Raw genomic sequence first — 21,051 nt, forward strand, 5'->3', positions numbered from 1 at the left:
TTTAAACAGTTAAATGAAGGGCTTTCCCTACTCTTGGTTCAGGTAATTTCTGATACCTGATCTTGTCAGATAAAATATAGTATTCATTTTCCCACTATTCTGCTCTTATTCTCTATAGATAACTGAATTTCTCTTTCTATAGCACTTAAGAAAGTAGTACTTGACTATTTCCCCATTTCTCATCATCCATTCATATTTTCTCCATCCGTTAGCTACTCAACTTTTCCTTAAATGAAAACAAACAGAAGAATAGGCTTCGTCTTTAATATGTTTTTACAAAGGTGTCTGCTCTGACTTCCTCTGTTGAGTATTGTACTGGAGGTTCTAGCCAGTGCAGAATGGCAAGAAAAAGAAATAAAAGGCAAACAGATTAGAAAAGAGTAAGTAAAATTATTCACAGATGGCAACATTATCTTTATAGAAAATCATCTGGTATCTATAGAAAAACTACCAGAACTAATGAGAAAACTTTATCAAAGCTTCAGTGTATGAGACCAACATTCAAAAATTGATTGTATATATTAGCAATGAACAATCAAATTGAAATTTTTAAATCATTACCATTTACACTAGTATCAGAAAATTAGGAATGAATTTGACAAAAATGTGAAAGACTGTATTGTACAAGTTTTGTATACTGTAAAATATTGAGGAGAAAAATTAAAGAAGGCCTAAATAAATGGGGACAGACTGTGTTTTTGAATTGGAAGACTTAAAACTGTTAAACTGTCAAATCTGATTAAATCTATTCCATCCCAATCAAAATTTCAAGTCTTTTTTATAGAAATTGATCAATTGATTCTAAAATTCATATGGAAATGCAAAGAACCTAGAATAGCCAAAACAAGATGAGCAAAGTTTGAAGGGCCAACACTGCCTGCTTTCAAAGCTTTTTTCTAAAGCTGTAGTAATCAAGACAGTGAGTTATCAGTATAAAGATAGTTAAATAGATGAGTGGAACAGAAATAGACCCACACATATATAGATATTCTTACGGAGATGCAAAGTCAGCTTAGTGGAAGAAGGATAGCCTTTTCAACAAACGATGCTGGAGGAATTGAATATCCATAAGCAAAAAAAAAAAAACAACTTCCAGGCATAACTTGTATCATCTACAAAACTTAACCCAAAATGGATCAGAGTCCTAAATATAAAACTTAAAATTGTTAAACTTCTAGAAGAAAATCCTTGTGACCTTGAGTTAGGCAAAGATTTCTTAGATGTAACACCAAGGGCATGATCCATAAAATAAATTGGACTTTATCAAAATTTAAAATTTCTTTCCTTCAAAAAGTACTGTTAAGAGGATGAAAAGATAAGGTGCAGCCTGAGAGAAAATCTTTTGCAAAGCATATTTCTGATAAAAAAGACATACCTAGAATAGTAGGGAAGCAATTCAATTTAGAAATGGGCAAAAGATTTGAACAGGCATTTCACAGAAGATATGCAGATGACAAATAAGCACATGAAAATATCTGCAACCTTATCATTAGGAAAATGCAAATTAAAACCACAAAGAGATACCGTTACACTCCTAGTAGAATACTGAAATTTTAAAAATTGGCCATATTAAACATTGGTGAGTATATGGAGAAACTGGAACTCTATACCGTGCTGATCAGAATATAACATGCTATAACTATTTTGGAAAACACTTTTGTCAGTAAGAGTCAAACATATACCTACTATGTGATCCAGCCATTCCACTTCTAGGTTTACCAAGAGAAATGAAAACATTGCCAGATAGAAACTCCACGTAGATGCTTATAGTAGCTTTATTTGTGATCACCAAAAATAAGACACCACCCAAATGGCTATCACTGGGAGAACTGATAAACAAACTGGTATACAATAAAATACTATAGAATAAAAAGGAATGTACTATTGATACATGCACCATCATCAATGACCCTCAAAATAATTACGCTGAGTAAAAGAAACCAGAAAAAAAAAAAAGAGTGCATATTGTTTAATTACATTTATATAAAATCCTAGGAAATGCAAACTAATATATAATGAACAAAAGCAGAGCAATGGTTACCTGTATCTAGGGAGGAAGGGCAGGGGTAGGGAATTGAAGAGGACCCCAAGAAACTTTTGGGAGAGATGGGTATGTTCATTATCTTCATTGTGATGATGATTTCATGGATATATACATGTGTCAAAACTTACCAAAGTATATGCTTTAAATATTCCCAGTATGTTATGTCAGTTATACCTTGATAAAACTGTTTTATGTTATATATATATATGAAACTGTAATGTTATGCCACTACACTATACCACTGGAATGGCTAAAATTAAAGACTGAAATATTGCCATTGATCTGGAGCAAGTGGAATACTCCTACATTGTAAGTAGAAATATGAAATTGTGCAACCACTTTGCAAAAAGTTCTGACAGTTTCTTATAGATTAAACATATACCTACTCTATTATCCAGCAATTCCACTGGAGTCATGAGAAGACTGCCCTTTTGTGCAGGCTTATGAAAATATGTAGCCACTGTTGGCTAAGATCTAACTTTAACCCCTGCACCCCCACACTAGAGAGGTATTAAATAGCTGCCCTCCATGTGACATCCATGGATAGACTTTTGCCAGAAATTTCAGGGTTAGAGCCACAAGCCTTGGCAATCGTGCCATTGAAATTACTTCGGATAGGAGGCTGTGCAGATGTTATGTTGAGCCCTTCGTCATACCATATTCAAAAACCAATTCAAAATGGATCAAAGACCTAAATACAAGAGCCAGAACTATCAAACTCAAAAAAGGAAACATAGAGAAGCATCTTCAAGGCAGTGGTTTCTTGACTTTACAGCCAAAGGACAAACAACAAAAGAAAAAATAGATAAATGGGGCACCATCAAAATTAAGGACACATGAAAGTAAAATGACAACCTATACCATGGGAGAAAATATTTGGTAGCCACATATCCTGTTAAGGCTTACTACCCAGAATATATAAAGAAGTCCTTCAATTCAACAGCAGAAAGACAACAAAAATTAAAAATGGGCAAATGACTTGAATATACATTTCTCCAAAGAAGATATACAAAATGGCCAAAAAGCACATGAAAAGATGTTCAACCTCATTAGCCACCAGGGAAATGCAAAAAAAAGAAAAACAAACAAACGTAAGTGTTGGAGAGAATGTAGAGGAAGAGAAACATTCATTGCTGGTGGAAATGTAAAATGGTACAACACTGAGGAAGACAATTTGACAGTTCCTCAGAAAATTAAGTATAGAATTACTGTATGACCCAGCAGTCCCACTTGTAGTTATATACCCAAAAGAACTGCAAGCAAAGACTCAGATATTTGTACACCGATGTTCCTAGTGGCATTATTCACAATTGCTGAAAGAAGGAAGCAATCCTAAGTGTCCGTCAGCCTATAAATGGGTAAACAAAATGTATATACAAGCAATGGAATATTATTCAGCTGTCAAAAGGAATTCTGATACGTGCAACATGGATGAACCTTGAAGACATCGTGTTTAGTGAATGAAATAAGATACGAAAGGAACAAATACTGTATGATCTCACCGATGAGAAATAATTAAAATAAGCAAACACAGAACCTAAAATATAGGGTACTAGGGCACACATGGTGGAGTTAGGGAATAGTTAAGGCTTAAATTGTAGAGTTTCTGTCTGAGATGGTGGGAAAGTTTTGGTAATGGACAGTGATGTTGGTAGCAATTAACAGCACCAAGGTACATATCTGAATGTGGTTAAAAGGGGAAATTTTAGGTCATGTATATGTTATTAAATTTTTTTTAAAATCCATGGAACTGTACAACACAAATAGTGAACCCTAAGTTAAACCGTGGACTATAGTTAACTAGTACACTTATAAAAATGTGCTTTCTTCAATTTTAACATATGTGCCACGCCAATGTTAAGAATAGGGTGGTATATGGAAACCCTGTATTTTATGTATGATTTTTCTGCAACTCTGCAGCTTTTCTAATTAGAAAAATGTGTGGAGGCAGAGGCTAAAGGAGTGAAGGAGAAAAAATGTTCAAAGTGAAAGCCAATACAGTGCCTCCCTGTGATTTGGGGTGATGGGGAAAATGGAGAATTGAAGGAATAAAACTCATTTGTAATAAAATAAAAAACTACAGATGAAGTGTTTGTAATTATAAAATAGTGAAATGAAATCAAGGAATAATAAAGCAATCAAATCAGTGTTCTGATTTCCATACCCCTTTTAGGTATTTTCTAGGCCACTGTACCCAAAGTGAGAATAAATTGGCTATTTATACATAAATCACTAATTTTTTTCTTCTTTGAAGCTTACTAATAGAACACAGACTAATAGAATTGAAGCCTATTGATTCTAGTTCTAGCAGATTACTTGAGTGCGTATTTGTGAACAGTTTTATCCTAATTTATGTACTTTTGTGATCTTGTGTTCTTGGCTTTGCATTTGTGAATAATTGGGTAAAAGAATCTCTAGCATTCACAAAATATCACAACAGTCCTTTTTCAAATTTTTAATATTCCGTTTTTTTAAACAGTAGATATTCAGATATTTTTTGAGTAATGCAAGTTTATATTAATGTATGCTCATAACTTATAAACAATTGAAAATAAAAACTAAGCTATATAGAACTAAAATGAAAAAGAGTGGAAACAATATCCTTGGGTTTCCCTTCTGTCTACTTTGGAGTAATTTTCTTCTCTCAATGCCTGGAGGATTTAAAAAAGGTAATGGAAGAAGGTAAGGCAAAGAGAGTATACCTAAGAACAGGCCTGCTTTCTCTTTGTCTTTACTACCACTACCATACCATGTCAGTATGATTAGGTCTCATGTGCTCATTTTATAGATGGAGAAACTGAGGCCCATCATTTTTACTGTAGAATAAAGGAATATTAGACCTTCCCTAAATGGTGTTAAGTAAGTCCACAAACTCCTATTCATCCGTTTGTTAATTCTTTCAGCAAACACTGAGTTCCTTATGATGTGTCAGATTTTAGTTAGAGCCTTCGAATATGCCATTGAATAAGACACAAACCCTGTGTTGGAAATTCTGCTCTATTTTTAGGGAATCAGATCATATAGAATGCTAATTCTGCAGTAATGTGAATAAACACGCTTTTTTGGAACACTTAGAAGAAAGCTCCTTTTCTGCTTTTGGGCAGAAGATAGTCCAAGAAATCTTCCTCACTGTGATGAATTCTTAAGGCTAACTAGCCAGACAAAGAATTGAAGGAAAGAGTGTAGCATGTAAAAAGGCTTTAAAGTGAGAAACAGTGGCACAAAAATTCCCTAAATAGCCTCTCCTAACTCCATAATTTTATACCTTTCCCAAGTTCCTTGCATATATAATAGATAAAAACCCATTTATTTTGGGCCGTTCATTACATTTAGCACGTTTTGCCTTGGTAGTTATTCTTAATCTAGCTTCTCTACTAGAATCTAAGCCTCCTTTGGATGAATTGCCATATCCCTGTCACCTGTATCACCTTCGCCCAAGGACAGAGTTTAGCATACAATAGAAAATAGATGTTTAATTCCTTGCACAGATGTATTTTCTAACATGTCCTTGAGCTTCTTCTCTTCTGACTCTACAATCTATATTATCTTCTTAAGCTCTTTCTAGAATCTTTGTCTCCATGGGCTCTTTAAAGCTCTTACTGGTTCATCAGCTACCATTGTTGTTAGTTGTAGAGCTTCTAATCTGGAATTATTGCTAATCTACTTTGTATAAATTTGTATCCAGTTGGTATACATGCATGTTTAAAAAAAAAAAAAAGTAGATTTTGATATGTCATTCAGCCATGTTTGTTTAGCTTAAATTAACTCCTTTGTTTCTAGCAAGGCCAAGAGCCTCCCCTTTACATAAATGTGGTGAGATGGGAGGGGAGAGGGTACAAAGGTAATGCTAATATTTGAGGCCTTATATATATAGTCATGGGTAGGATACCCAGTTTAGAGTGACTGAGGCCATAAAAATGATTATAAAATAGGCTTACCCTTCTTTAACAAATATTTGAGAACTCGTGACTCTATACCTTAGAAAACTCTTGACTGTCATTTTGTGATTGCTAGGTTCTAGGGAGATGATAGAAATGAATGTAAATAACTGAAATACTAACAAGTAGGAATAAGTGCTATAAATGAGATTTAAACATTAAGTTATATGAATGCAATAGAGAGATAGTCTGTATGAAGCTATGGGGAGAAATACTTGTGGAGATGATAATTTTACTGAGTCTGAAGGTTTGGATACAATTCTGTTAGAGGTAAGTTGTTTCTGTTATCCCATGCCTTTTCTCACATGTTTAAGTAGAAGGAAAGTATGTCATATTAGTAGGTCTGGGACAGTCACTGATAAATGTGATAAGGCTCCAAAAAGAAATTAATGAGCAATTGGCATCAGTTGTAAACACCCAAAGTGGCATGTATTTATAATGTACCCATTTACACATTTGTAATATATTGTGCCAATTTACTGAAAACTCATGTACTTATGACATCTTTTTGTAAGTAAACTGGGGATAGCAACAGTACTGTATCATGTCTACCTCATAGGACTTGTGAAGTTGTTAGTAACCATGGGCTGATTGTGATGGCCAATTTAGGTAGATGAACAATATTTTTAAGTCTTAGCTCTTAACTGCTTTATGTCAGAAATGTTTGCCATCAAGAATTTTCTTCTTTACAGTGTGACTATTGAGGCATTTTCAGGACTTGAAATTGTCCTCAATGATATTGCAGGGACAGATGCAGGACATTATATATCCTGCCATAATCCACTGAATGGACTGGGAGAGAGTATAAACTACAATGTAAACTGTAATCCATGCTGTGTAGCAATGCTCCAAAATGTACTTATCAAATGCAATGAATGCTAATGAAAGTTGTCAATGTAGGAGGAGTGGGGGGTGCTGCGAGTGCAGTATATGGGAACCTCTTATATTTTTTAATGTAGTGTTTTTTGTGATCTATGTATCTTTAAAAAAAATAAAAAAGATTTAAGAAAAAAATTTTCCTCTTAGGAGAGGAACAACTTTTGCAGATTAGCTTTTATAGAGGAGTTACATGCTGTGATGTGGAATGAGCAAAGCTGGCTCCACATCTACAGAATATTCACTTTGAGAAAGAGACTTTGTACTACATCAACCTAAAATTTATGTATTTCAAAATTTGGCAAAACTTCTCTTTTTAATCTCATTTGGAAAAATGAAAAGAGATTTGGACTATATTGGCCATTTTGAGAGTGCCCACAAATTTACCAAATAATACCATGGTTTTCAAACTTCTCGACAGCAAGCCAGAGTAAGAAACATTGATCAGGACACAATACATGCATTGGAGCATATGTACATAGAACAGAACAAAAGCTTCATGAAACAAAATGCACCCTTACTGTGTTCCCAAGTTACTGTTTTACCAGTCTGTTTGATTTTTTATTTAATGCTATTCATAATTCACTGAACTGATTGCATGTCTCACTGATGGACTACACCTGCAATATTTGAAAAACACTAGCTATTGCAAGATTCTCCTGGCATCGATACTAATTTTGAAACAGCTTTTTTTCCTACTATAATTGTGTTTGTATCTCTAATACTGGCTGTATTTTTCTTTTCTATATCAGGTATCAACATGGTTTTTCACCACCTTTTCTGTCTCAGGACTGAAGGACAAAATCCACCATGTGGACAACCTCCACCAGCTATTTTCTGTCATATCCCCAGAACAGATCGACTTTCCTCCTTTTGTCCTTGAATATGATGCCAGGGTAAGAAGCACCAAGAGTTCTCCCTTATTTGGTATAATATCCTAAAGGAGCACAACATCCTTTCCTTATATGATATTAATGTAAATTAGCATGTTTTAGTAAAGTTGATAGTATCATTTAATGTTCTTTTCCTACAATAACTTTTGGAAAAGACTTTGCCCCAAGAGAAGTCTTTTTCTCACAACATAATTCTTCAACAGGAGATTATCTGCTTTGGGTTTGAAGCCAATCCTTTGATGTAGTGTCAGTTTCTCCCACCTTTGGGACAGGTACCTCTGCCTCATTTCCTTAGGACTGAGTGGCCTTTCCTCTGTATAAATGAAGCCAGAAGAATCTATCGGTGCCCACTTTCAGCATTAGTTATAAACCAGGTAGCTTATCTTATTAGTCATTACCTTACTGAAAGTTTCATTTTTCTAAAAGTTTATGTAATGTTTTTAAGAGCATCAAGTACTAATATTAATATTGTATTACTTATAGATGAATTTATGGATCTGTTACTTAAACATTAGCCAAAAGATTACTCTTGAATTTCATCAAGGTTTTATTGTGTACACCCACAGTAACTAAAAAGCAGGTAACATACTTTGAAACTCATCAAGCATGAATGAGAGAATATATTTGAAGATTATATTAAGTTTAAAATTAAGTATTCTTCCCTTACTGTTGTGCAACATGTTTGAAGTACATTGAAATCCTGCAACTTATTTTTCCTCTATTATTCCTCTAACTTCAGCTATAATTTCTTTTCCCCTTTAGGTAAAGAGCAAACTGTTTAATGTGTTCTGTGGTTAATAAAATTTCATGTTTGGCTGTTTTACAGAGAGGATTTGTAATTGGAGCAGCTGGATCATAGACAGAAACATAATTGAATATATGGGAGGGCAGAAAGAACATCAGTTTATATTTACTGCAGATTGCTGAAGCAGAAAATGGCCTTATTGTTATTCCTTTGAACTGTACATCACTCATCTTAATATTTAAAAAATGGATAGCCAGAAATGTGACAGGCACTAAAAGATGTTTTGCTACCAAAAATTTGAAATAACAGTTCAAATTTAATGTCTGGTTTTATAATTTACTTTCTGGTGTAGAAATACAGAAGTTGAATGTGTTGGTTAGAAAACCCAAAGAACTGTTTTGTAAGCCACCTATTTTCTATATCTTTAAAGACCTATAAAGCTTTTCGTTAAATATCGACTGTAATTCCACCACATTCAAGTTTAGTTATGTTTCTTTGTTTTGTTTGTGTGTGTTTTAGCCTTCTGTTATATTTTCATATATCAAAGACAGGCCTAATTGATAATGTGATTAATCAAAATTAAATAAAATCTGTAATCTTTACACTTGGCTCATTGGATCTCCTCTCTGTGCATGTGCTAGAGCTTCTAAAATTGATTTATTAGACTAATGTATATGAAGATTAAAGAGGAATACAAATGGGGAAGAAGCAAAAGAGGGTGTTGGGATGATGTGGAAGGGGCAGGCAGAGGGCTGGTCACTGATAAGGTAGCTTTACATAGTGCTGGGGTACTTTGTTCTTGTACTCCATGGAGAGTGTTATGCAAGGAGTACTGTCATCATATTTGTGTTTAGAAAGATTACTATAGTAACAGCATAGAGAATGACTGGGGAAGGAATAAGACTAGAGATGTGAAGACAAGAGAGGCTCTTCCTGAAGTCTGAAGGAGAAATAAGACTAGAACTAGGGCATGGTGGTGGTAATAACCAGGATTTGAAGATTTTAGAGGCATTTAGAAACAGACATCTTAAGTAGAATCCACAGGATTTGATGACTGAGTACCCATTAGGGATTAAGAGGACAAGGGAGTCTAAGAGAACTGTCGAAGTTTCCACTTTAGAAGACCTATTGAATAATATCACCACCATTCCAGAGAAGCAATTTGGAAGCAAAATCACTGGGGGTGTAGGGGGAGTGACAGGTAGTACGTTCAGTTTGTGACAAATTAGATGTGAGATGGAGGTACCAAGTAGGTGGTTGGCTAGTACCTTGCAAGGAAACATTTTCCTTTGCTAGGAAGAATTAAAATTCTAATTGGAGAAAAGAAGTGAGTGTAGACTTGAGTAAATTATTATCATGTTCAATTGTGCCCTGCATATAGTAGATTCTTTATTTGGTGAAGGAATGAAGTGGTGTTTGTTGGTAGCAAGTTTCAGTGGGCTTCCATTTTTTGGGATTTATGTGACTTAGAATAGTGACATCAATTTTATAAAATTAAAAGGGACATTTGAAGGTATTTAGAAGGTAATTTTTGTCTATCTGAATGAAAATGATGCTGGAACCATTCCAGAAAGAGTTAGTCAACATTCTTTTATAAATATAGTCAAAGAAGAAAATACACAGTTTTGCCTGGTAACAAGTCTTCGAACTTCTATGATTGTTTCCAGATAGAGAAAGTATTTGTCCAAGCATTGTTTTGTAGCATTAAGTATTAAACTTCCCTTTCTTAGTTTACCATGATTTATTGTGGATATGAGGAGCCTAGAAAAGATGGTAGTGGAATGGAGTTGCAAAATCTTCAACACGAATCACTTCTCTTCGGTTGAGCTTCAGAACAGATTTACCTCTTCAGGGTGTGCTTCCCTAAGCATAGCTTTCATGCATGTTGAGGATGCAGGATTGGTTAGTGCAACAGCTCTTGATTAGGAATTCTAAAATTTGAAAAAGAAAAATGCTTTCATTATTTTTTTTCAAGTTTTTAGAAATATAGCCAAACGTAGGATCTCTCTCTACTCAAGCTTAAAAACATTTTCTGCTACCCAATCAGGTTCATAAGCAGAAAGTAAGTTTTGCTAGATAACCTCTTGTATTCTTGATTGTTGTCCTGTTCCAGGGCATCAACTCTGAAGAATGACACAGCTTCTCATTCATTTAGTCACTCAAATAACATTCAACTATCTATTATGTTCAAGACATAACAAGAATATCATTATAATGCTCCATAGTAACTAAAGCATAAACATGCTGTAAAGTAATCCTGTTTTCATCCTCCTTCTCACGTTTCCTAACTGTTGTCTTGCATTAATGCTAACCATTTTGTATCCGTGGTTTACTGAAAAAACAAGCTCTTTCTCAGAGAAATACATTCCTTAAAACCAAGAAACCAATCTTCTGTCTCGTAAATCTAATCTAGGGTCTTTATACCATAAAGTTAATTGTCCTGATTTTCATCATTATAATGTTAGCCAAAATCAGGGCCAAAAAGTCCCCCTTAAACTGATTTGTTGCTTTCTACACTTGACATTAAAGTCCTGGCATTCAATTCTCCACCTTGATCTTGAACTAAACTCCCTGAGAACTATGATTTTTACAAGCCTTGCCACTCAGGCAGGTCACGGAAAGAGTCGTTCCTGCCAAAACAGTTACAATATTCCTCGGTGATCATTTCTTTTGTCTCCCAACTCTATAAATTAAGATTCAGCAGGCTGTATGGCACCCTGGCCTCACAAAAAAGAATCTGGGTGTTAAATCCTAATAAACTTGGATTCAAATTCGGGGTCTGCTGGTTACTAGCTGGGTGAACTTTGTGTGAATTATGCAAACTGTGTGAGCCTCAGTTTTCACATCCCTGAAATGAGGAGGACACCTCCTCCATGGCCCTATGGGAGGATTTAAGGGGACAGTGAAAGCAAGTGAGCTGTACTGTAATTTTAAAGTGTTGCCGTCCTCGTTGCCCCTCCTTGTCTTAGCACCTACTCCTACCGACTTCATGAATCTCCTCCGATGGCCGAGGGCCTGCTGAGTGCCAGGCCCGCGCTGGACGTTTCACACTCGCCGCCTCCTTAACTTTAAATCCCGTTCCTTAACATCCCCTCTCAGTTAGTCTTGTTGCTTAATGATCTTGTCTTTCTCTTCTGTTCGCAGGAAAACGGACCTTACTATGCGTCCTACCCCCCGTCCCCCGACTTGTGACCTGCCATCGTCAGCGCTGCTGGATTCCCCCGATGCCACTTTCTCCACAGCTCGCTACCTATGGAAGTAATGTTCATTTTTTGCTGTACAGATCCAGAGAGTCTTTTTTTCCCCCTCCTCTCTGGTATTTTTTTATTGACTGTATTTTCTGGCACATAAGCAATCTAAAAATGGTAGGCCATTCTGAACTGCACTTATTTTAAATTTGTATATTTGTATCAAATGGAAATGTTAATTTTTAGAGGGTTGTTAATAGAAATTGGGGAGCAACTTTTGAGTCTCATCGGTTTCCTGAAGGACACCGATTCTCCATTAGATAGCCACCGATACTCTTCCCATCATCTTGTTAATATTGTACACTTCTTTTGTGTTTCTCAAAATATTTAGAACCAGTCTATGCTGACTGGATGCATTGTTTGCTTCAAATCCTAGTAATAATACCACTTGCATTTGTTTTTACAGATAATTTGATTGTAATAAAAGAGAACTATTCAGGACCAAGAATGTGGAAATGTCCCTGACTGAGCAAAAACTATCAACATCATTAGTAAAATACAGGATTTGGAATTTTCCTGCACCAGTCTTGATTCCTTGGATTGTACGATTTGTTAAGATTGCTCCTGCTTTGGTCTTAACAGTGGGAGCTCGTAAGAAGGCTGTATCTTCGGCCTTCTTTCTTTAATCAGGGCCTACTCGGTCTGCTTATTTGAAAGGACTGCCTGTGCTAGTACCGTTAGGTGAATGGCACCTGCCAGGGTTCCACCAGGGACCCTTGAAAGCACCGTCCTTCCAGAGGCATGAAGGATCTCGCCTTTAGTAGCTCTCAGTGCTTCTACCTTGAAGGGAACTTTCCAGCACTCTCGAGTCGCCTCTGTCCTATGAAGGCAGTGTAGTGCAGGAAGCAAACCCAGGGGCCTGGTATTTGGCTTGATTCCCAGCCCGTTTCCTCCTACTCAGGCTCTGTTTGTGCCTTAGCTTCCTAATGTCCTTGGATGAAAAATGCTAGGCGAGTTTGTGTGGTAAGGTGTCTTTAGTTAGATTTTAAACGGGAATAAGTACATTAATACATGAGGGAGTGCGACAAGGGCCTCCCCTTGTCCTTGGCACTTTTGGTGATTCTGCTCTTCTTGGGACAACAGCAGTTAATACAAAATCCCAGTTCTAAGGAAGGGCCTCCTTCCTGCCTTGTCTAGAATTTCTCCTGGCCGTCTTCTCCTCCAACACTGCACTTGAACAGGAGGCACCAGGGAGCAACTTTAAACATTTCCTCTTAATTAAGGTCAGACCATTATTTCCATCTGGGTGTCTTCATATGCCTTTGACTGCTGTACACACACATCCCAACCTCCCCACCTCATCATGTACCTCGGCAACTCCAAGAACTCGGGCTCCTTTCTGTTGTAATGTGCTCAGGACCATTGCTTCCAAGGGTTCCATTCCCTTCTGCCCCAATTAATTTCTCAGTGGGGATAAAAGAATCATATGCTAATATGATAGGGAAATCCCACTATAGTTGTGTTATATTTTCCCATATAAATAAAAATGGGTTTTACATTTCTTAGATAAGCATGTTTATCTTTTGCTTGTGTTGGACACATTTGCTTTGTGTCAAAACCCAAAATCACTTGTTCCTTATATGCTGAAATGTTAAGATCTTCCAGTTAACATCCATAGGCCATCAGACCCAGGCAGCCAGGCAGAGGTCAGGAGTTCAGGCTTCTCTCAAACAGTGCTCAGCACCTGAGCCTGGACCCTCGAAAGCCTGAAACATTAACCTTCGTCCCCTCCAGGCAATTCTTAGATCATATTTGAGGCATCTTTTCACTAAGTATGGAACGAGTTCGTGCTTTGTAGTTGTCTAAAGTGTATGGGATGAGGTTGTTTTAATGTACTGACCCTTAGGGTGGGGAGCGTAGTGACTTTGGAATTGAAATGATTAAACACAGTAGAGGACAAAGGAGTGACTGGGTGGAAATGACCACTAGCATCCGATACTAATTCAAAACACCACCAAGTCCTTAACTTAATTAAACTTTGGTAATGCCAAATACCAGTTGAATTGCTATAGACACAACTTACAAAATATTAAGTTCATTCATTCATTCATGCAAGGCATAATAGGATTTTTAAAACAAGTACATTGTTTGCTTCAGCATATATTTAGGTTCTTTTTTAATTGGTAGCCAAGTTTGTAGCCAAGTTTCTTGACAGTAAAAATTAACTCTTGTGAAAAGCTCAGTCTTTATTAGACCCTAGGACTAGACACCAAATGGTTTGTATTTTAAAGGTCTTATTTCCTTTAATATATATTTCATTTCATTTGGCTAATGCTCTATTATATTTCCTTTTTCAAAGGAATCTGTCTACAGTATTTTGAGAGTAATCAGCAGAGGAATTTTAGATTATTTTTGGTGTGAAAATGGATGTAGATTTTTTATCAAATTCCTGAAGTCTAAACAGAATGAAATATTTCCCCTTCCTGGAAAGAGATGAATGTAATCACTATAGTACAAAAACATGGCTTGCCTATTTATGTCTATTTTCCATTTGCTTAGATATTGTTCAATGAATTCAGACTGTAAGTAATGATTTCATCTTTTCTTTGTAGCAATTAATAGGGAAGTGATAAAATGTATCACATATAGGCTAAATATCAGACTTTGTGTTTCCCCTGATACACTATGGATGTAGTATGTATGTATGTATGTATATAGAATTTAAATGGCTTAATGTATGAACAGATGAAGATTAGAATTTGAAGTACTGAAAAGACAGTTGTGTGGTTCTGGGACCAGTAGAATGGTTATGTTAAGGGCCAAAAGAACTACAAGCTAACCTATAACCAACTCTGAAATTGGAATTAGCCAGATAAGTTTCAGATTGTAGTTCACTTATGTTATAGTTACCATAATCAACACGCACTAAAGTATTTCAGCTGTACTGGCACTAAAACAAATCGAATGGCATATGGACTCTTGGTTTGCAATTGCCTGAGACCATGAAGGGAAAAGGAGGTTTCTACCTGTAATATAGCTTATATCAGAATCCCAGAGATGATAAGGATTGCTTGTATACATATACATGAAATATATGTGTGTACATATATATATGCATACACCTATACATATGTATATATTAATACACACATACAAAAATACACCCACAATAATCTGTTTTATTTTATATTCATTGAGAGTGTGGTTCCTCTGGACACATGTAAAGAATATAGAGCGATAACACAGTTCAAGCTTTGATTCTTATTGAAATGTCCATTGTATAAATGGTATCAAGGCCATTTTAGATATTGTGGTTTTCTTGAATATTTGTTGTTAACTTTGTGTTCTATGCTTCTATGAATCTTTTTAAGTATATCATGCCTTAAATATATAGGGACACTGGTTCAAGAAGAAAAGCATAGACTTTCTCTAGGTGAATTACTTTAACAAAATTGTAACACTGAACATGATCTGATACTTTCACTGAACGGTTAAAACCAATACATTTCATGCACACAATCATACTTCTCTTTTTCATAATGCATTTTGTGAGTGTAGGCACCCAGCATAACTGAGCCAGGACTTTGTCAGAGCAGTTCATGCGAGCTAAAATATTTATGCACTTAACATAGAATGAATAATTTTAATTGCTATTGGGCAAAGGAGACTGAAGAATGTTTTAATTGATGTGATTTCTAATTTTGTTTTTTCAAAATTCAGAAAGCTTTTATGAGTGCTTTGAATTAAAAAATACATTTTGATCTCTTTGAATTGAAAGTTCGATTTCTTTTAAAGAGAGTTCCATGCTGTGCAAAAATGGCCTATGAGAAACCAAAAGTAAAATGCTAGTGTTTACATTGAACCCCAGAGTAGGACATACTTTTCTGGCCGTTTTCATCATGTCTTTCTCTAATCACTTAAGTTTAACACAGTACAAAATACAATTAATTTTACTGTCGACGTTCTCTATGGAAGCCAGGTCTAGCGCTTCTCAAATTTAATATGTTTGCTTTAAATCACCTGGGTATACTGTTAAAAGACAGGTTCCGCTCCACGAGGTGTAGGGTGTGGCCCAGGAGGCTCCATTTCTAGCAGGCTCTTAGCGCTGTCGGTGCTCCTGACCCCATACCCTGCTCAGTACCAGGCGCCCAGGCTGAGTTCAGGCTCTGTCTCTTCCCTGTTTAGGGGAGGAGGGGACCGTCACTGTAATTCCTTCTGGGCACCAAGTGCTCTCACATTCACTGCCACCTTCAGTCCTGTTCGAGGGCTGTGTGGCAGGTGGTAAGAGAGGAGGCTAAGTGACCTGCTAAAGGCTGCACGGGGCGTACAGCACAGAGCAGCGCTTCTCAAGCTTGAATAACACAGACCCCCACCTTTAAAAAAAAAAACAAAAAACTTTTTTTTATTAAGAACAAGTTTTCTTAACTCCTCAGTTTTAACTTCAAATTTTATTTATTACAATATTATCTAAGTATATAGAAACATAAAATCAGGAATAAATGCCTATAGCTCATACCTAAGTGAAAAACCGAAATAAGTATACAGATTAGACAGAAGCAGAACTATTACAAACTTAAAATAACATCGATTCAGTGTGCTGGATGATTACATTTTGCCAAAACTAAATCGTCTCTTGCAATGTAGTCTTGGTACTGAGAGCTGTTGTATAGGTTGAGTTTAGCATGCACATAATACCATGTGCTGCATGGTGACTTAATTCTCCCACTATTTTTTTCTGTTCAGACTAGTACTTTCATTTGTTGAGCACACAGAGATTTTTATTTGATCTTCATTTAGCATGAATGTGTCATTTTCCTGTTAAGTCTGCCTCTGTTCTCCATAAACTTTCCACAACTAAGGTAGAATTGACCTTTAACTTGGAAGTAAATACAAACGAAAACATAGGCACTCAAACGTTCTGGCAATATCTGGTTTTAAGACAGCTATCCAGATAATTTAGAGCATGAGTATTAATTATTTTCAATATTTTCATCAGTGTGAAGTGCTTATTTATTATGGAAAATTCATGAGCCTTCTACCCACCCGTCCAAACACACACTCCACTACTAGGACTTTTATGGACCCCTGTTTAAGAAAACAACTATTCAATGGTTAGTAGCATTTGCACCTTGGATTCTAACACACCTGGGTTCAGACCTTAGGCATGCTGGCCAACTTTTCTGAACCTCAGTTTTTTCATGTATAAAAAGGGGATAATAATACTCATTGGGTGCTTAGGAATAAATAAAGTAATCATAAAGCATGCATAGAAAGTATTTATAAAAGATAGCTATTATTGCTTTGATTAGAATTAATAATAGCTAACATTTGAGGACTGACTTTGTGCCTTCAACTTTGCTAAGCTCTTTATATGTATTATATACGGGGTGGTAGAGTCAGGATTCAATCCAAATGTGATTCCAAAGTTCACGCTCGTCTAAGAAAATAATTTAAATATAAAACATCATTGTAGGATGCTTTTTAAATAAGAGGGGATCAATGGTTTTTTTTTTATCTTAAACTGAGTTTTCGCAAAATATTTATAATAAAATTGGTGATATGTTTCTCTGGAAGGAAAAATAGCTAAGTGTCTTTCAACTATGAAAGTTTATGATTGTGTGATATGCTAAATTCAAGTTATCACAGAATAAATATAAGTTTCATTTAAAAGCTGTCCTGCTAGATTGTGGTGTATATTAAGAGATATTAGGACTGTTAGACTCAACTTGCTCGTTATTTTTTTACAGCACATATAAAGTCAGTAACTAATGTTAACATGAGAGTCTCCCTAAATTTCAATATAGCTTTTGCACAGGAATTTTCCCCCAACTTTATTATGTGGATATTCCCATGCAATTCTGTAAAATAGCACACAAACCTCTTAATTTTCCTCTGTAATACACATCTAAAAACATTTTCGTTCTACCTGTCCTTAAAATGGTTTCTAAGTCTTCTTCTAACCCTGATTTTCTAAAATAAATTCTGAAGTTCTGAAAAAATGAAGAAACTTTTCTGTAGGCTGGGTTTTTGTTTTACCTTTTCTCTTACAGGGTGATGGGAGAAAACACCAGGAGAGAGTTGCAGAGGAAGTCACAGTTACTTATAAACAGAGACAGCGCATATCAAATTCAGACTGTTTCCCTACTTAATAAATTTGCACAAATTATTTGACATATAATTAAGGAATGATTGTTTAGTTTCTGTTTTTGCCATCCCATATTCTGTAAACCACATCTGAAAAAAAAAAAGTTCCTCTTTTCTGAAACCACAGGCAACCTTGGAGTGACTCTCTGGCGCTAGAAATCATGCCTGCATATTGGGCAGGACACGATGGGCCACCAACCGACATGTACTTAGGCTCATGCTCACGTGTTGGATTCCAGAGATCACCTGGTACAGGCACTCCCAGGGCACATGGTTCCCCTCCCACCCTGGACCTTTGGGGTTTTTGTTTTTTGTTGATCTCAGTGATTAGGGGGAGCGTGCTATTGTTCCCACAGCTGGGAGTGCTAGATATCCTGCTATGTTTTGTATTATCCCACTTGACTTTGCAATGTCCTACTGAAACCAAACCTACTACAAATTTAAAATCAGTATGACTTTAATGGATAGCACTGAAAAGATTTTTATAAGCTAAAGCCAAGTAATTTAACAAGAAGTCTGTTAGGAAGATGAAAACTGAAATGGAATAGAAACATTGCTTCAAAATTATTGAATTATTGACTCTACACATTTAATCTATTCATTGTATTATAACATTTAGGTAGTTGAAAAAGGCTTCAGTATATTAATGCAATTACTGCAAAAACATTGAAACATAGTACAATTATGTAACAGGTGACTTGAGACTCCATTTACCATCAGGAGAGTTGACAAACTCGCAATTATTTATAAACCAAGATAATAATATGTATAAATTTCAAAATATTTTCTACCTTAATGAAACATATTTGCACAAGTTATTAGACTAGTGAAAATATGAAATTAGAGGCTATCATTGAATTTCATTAAGGGTTTTTAATGTTTCCGTTTATGCTATCCTGTAGAGTAGCATAATTGTATTGTGGGAATTATTTTTTTTCCAGTCCAACCTGTTTTGCCCACCTCCAGGTTTTTTTAAAGTTCATTGAATGCATTTAACTCCATAAATGTTTTATATCAAGATAGAAGATACATTTACTCTCCTTCTCTGTCACTGCCCAGTGCCATACCATCACTGCATAAGTCAATTGTTTTGGTATCGTATTTATAGATAAGGTCCTGTATGAGAACATCTTCCTGATTTTCTCAATTTCAGCAGTCTGTTATTTGAATACAGTAGTGTTCAAAGTCTGTTATTTCTCTTACTGAATATAAATAAAGACTTATTACTATTTTTCCTTTACTAGGGCCAATGGCATCTGATCTTGTGCATTTTTAATATCCAATCTCATTCTTTAGAAGTAGGCATATAACTATTTAACTATTTCATTATATATTCTAGCTTAGATGCGCCAGACATTTACATTTTGAAATGCTATTATAAATTATAATATTGATTTTATAATTGTGATAGGCAAGTTATCTATGAATTCCATTTCCAATAGTAAAGCAGGTATTAAAAATATACTATGAAAGGAAGCATTAATTCTAAAAATTTGATACTTTGTACCAACTTAGTACATCCCTCTCATTTTGCAAAGGAAGAAAATGGAGACCCAAGCAGATTAAGGAAGGTTAGGCTGAGAGCCAGATGGCCTGCCTCCTATTCTAGGGAGCTTAAGAACAACCTGCCCACTTACAGCTAGAGCTCTGGTTGTACCTGTTTGCACAGCTGCTTGACGCTGACATGCCTTCTTAGGTCCTCTTACAAGGTTTTTTTCTTACTATTTTATTATCTGCCATTTATTTGTTAATAAGTAAGTGGTATTTGTTGTCTATTATTTATATTACCTTATTATCTTTAATGTCTCTTTTTTTTTCCTTTAGAATTTACCCAGAATTGAGTGAACCTGGGACCTCATACATGCAAAGCAAGTGCTCAACCACTGAGTTACACCTGCTCCTATCTACTTTTTATTTACAGTATATTTACTCAGCAGCAGAAGTTAGGGATCATCAGTCAGGGAGTGTGAAAATATTTGGAGGGGGAGGATATTAATTTTCATTTGAGTTTGAGACTATTTTTTACCCAACTGTCCATTCACTATCCCAAACCCTTAAGTAAAAAGTTCTCATGCCAGCAAAATTGAACAAGAAGACAGCATTTAAAACCATCTCTTGGGAGCAGATGTGGCTCAAGAGGTTGAATGCCTGCTACCCACATGGGAGGTCCTGGGTTCAGTCCCCAGCCCAGGTACCTCAAACAAACACACACACACCTCTTTGGCAACCACGTAACACTGGGAAAATGCCACTCTGAATATGAACTTACGCTACCTAGAAAACTACACAGACCTTGGCAATGCTGCCCTATCAAGTACCAAAAGCATGTAACATAGACTTCATACTAAAATGATGGAGGCTTTCCTAGAGAAACTAGATTCTCCCCTAGAATTCATTTTTCTGACACTGAGTTTTAGAACCCAGAAATTTTCTCTTTAACTTGTTCCTGGATCAAATGAGCGAGATCACAAATACAGAGAAAGTTAACTACTTCTACTCATTCAGCAAATTGTTACCAGGGACCCCTATATTAGTTAAATTAATGCTAGCTGCTGCTACAAACTCCAAAATGCATAATGACCTAAACGCCATAGAAACGTGTTTCTCCTGTAAAGCCTGAACAGATGTTCCTGTTGAGCAAGCAGATTTCCAAGTCCTGATTCAGAGACCTAAGCTCATTCAATTTTCTGACCCCACTGTCTTCCATACATGGCTTCCGACAGATCCCTGTTTTCCTGCTTCAAGCTGGCAGATGGGGAAAGAGTTTTTATATGCCAGACCTGGAGGTGGCACACAGCACTTTAACTCTCTGTCGTGTTGTGTAGAACTCAGTCACTTGTCTGCACCTAACTGCAGTGCCAGGAGGCTGGAGACTAGTCTAGCCGTGGATGCAGAAAGAACAGGGTGGGAATTGGGTGCCCAGCGATGCACTGTGCAACAACCCAGGCAGTCTGCTATGTGTTGGAAACATAAAAGTGTAAAAGATGCATCGCAGCAGAGTGGAAATAAATAATTACAGTAAAGAAAGAAATGCCACACTATAGATACATTGTGTCATTTCACAGAGAGCAGCATTGGCACTTGGTAACAGCTTTGCCTAAAACAAAATCCCTTGACACAGCTTGGGGCAAAACTGAAAACTTGAGCCCCAAGTGTCCAAAACCTCTATCACCGAAGATGCGTAGTCTGTAAAGCAGAATAGAGGGTCGTGTAGGTGTTTTTC

The 21,051-nt window shown here is 36.1% G+C and overlaps 1 protein-coding gene across 6 annotated transcripts in view; it reads left to right on the forward strand.

Moving 5' to 3' along the window:
- The window catches only part of GDAP2 (ganglioside induced differentiation associated protein 2), a 78,577-nt gene extending 63,122 nt beyond the window's left edge, over nt 1–15,455 (forward strand). For 2 of the 6 annotated variants that reach the window (XR_011649578.1, XR_009187057.1), the window contains exons 13-15: nt 7,611–7,754; nt 11,641–11,754; nt 12,151–15,455. Coding sequence is in view for 3 of the 6 variants with exons in the window: in XM_058302969.1 (XP_058158952.1) it covers nt 7,611–7,754; nt 11,641–11,688 (192 nt within the window). In the remaining 3 variants the exon portion in view is untranslated. Of the gene's footprint in view, nt 1–7,610; nt 7,755–8,577; nt 9,106–11,640 lie in introns of those variants that run through there. The other 4 variants (XM_058302969.1, XM_058302970.1, XR_011649579.1 and 1 more) reach the window with 3 other exon arrangements.
- The last annotated feature ends 5,596 nt before the right edge of the window (nt 15,456–21,051 follow it).

Source organism: Dasypus novemcinctus, chromosome 9 (genome assembly GCF_030445035.2).
Source record: "Dasypus novemcinctus isolate mDasNov1 chromosome 9, mDasNov1.1.hap2, whole genome shotgun sequence".
NCBI lineage: Eukaryota > Metazoa > Chordata > Mammalia > Cingulata > Dasypodidae > Dasypus > Dasypus novemcinctus.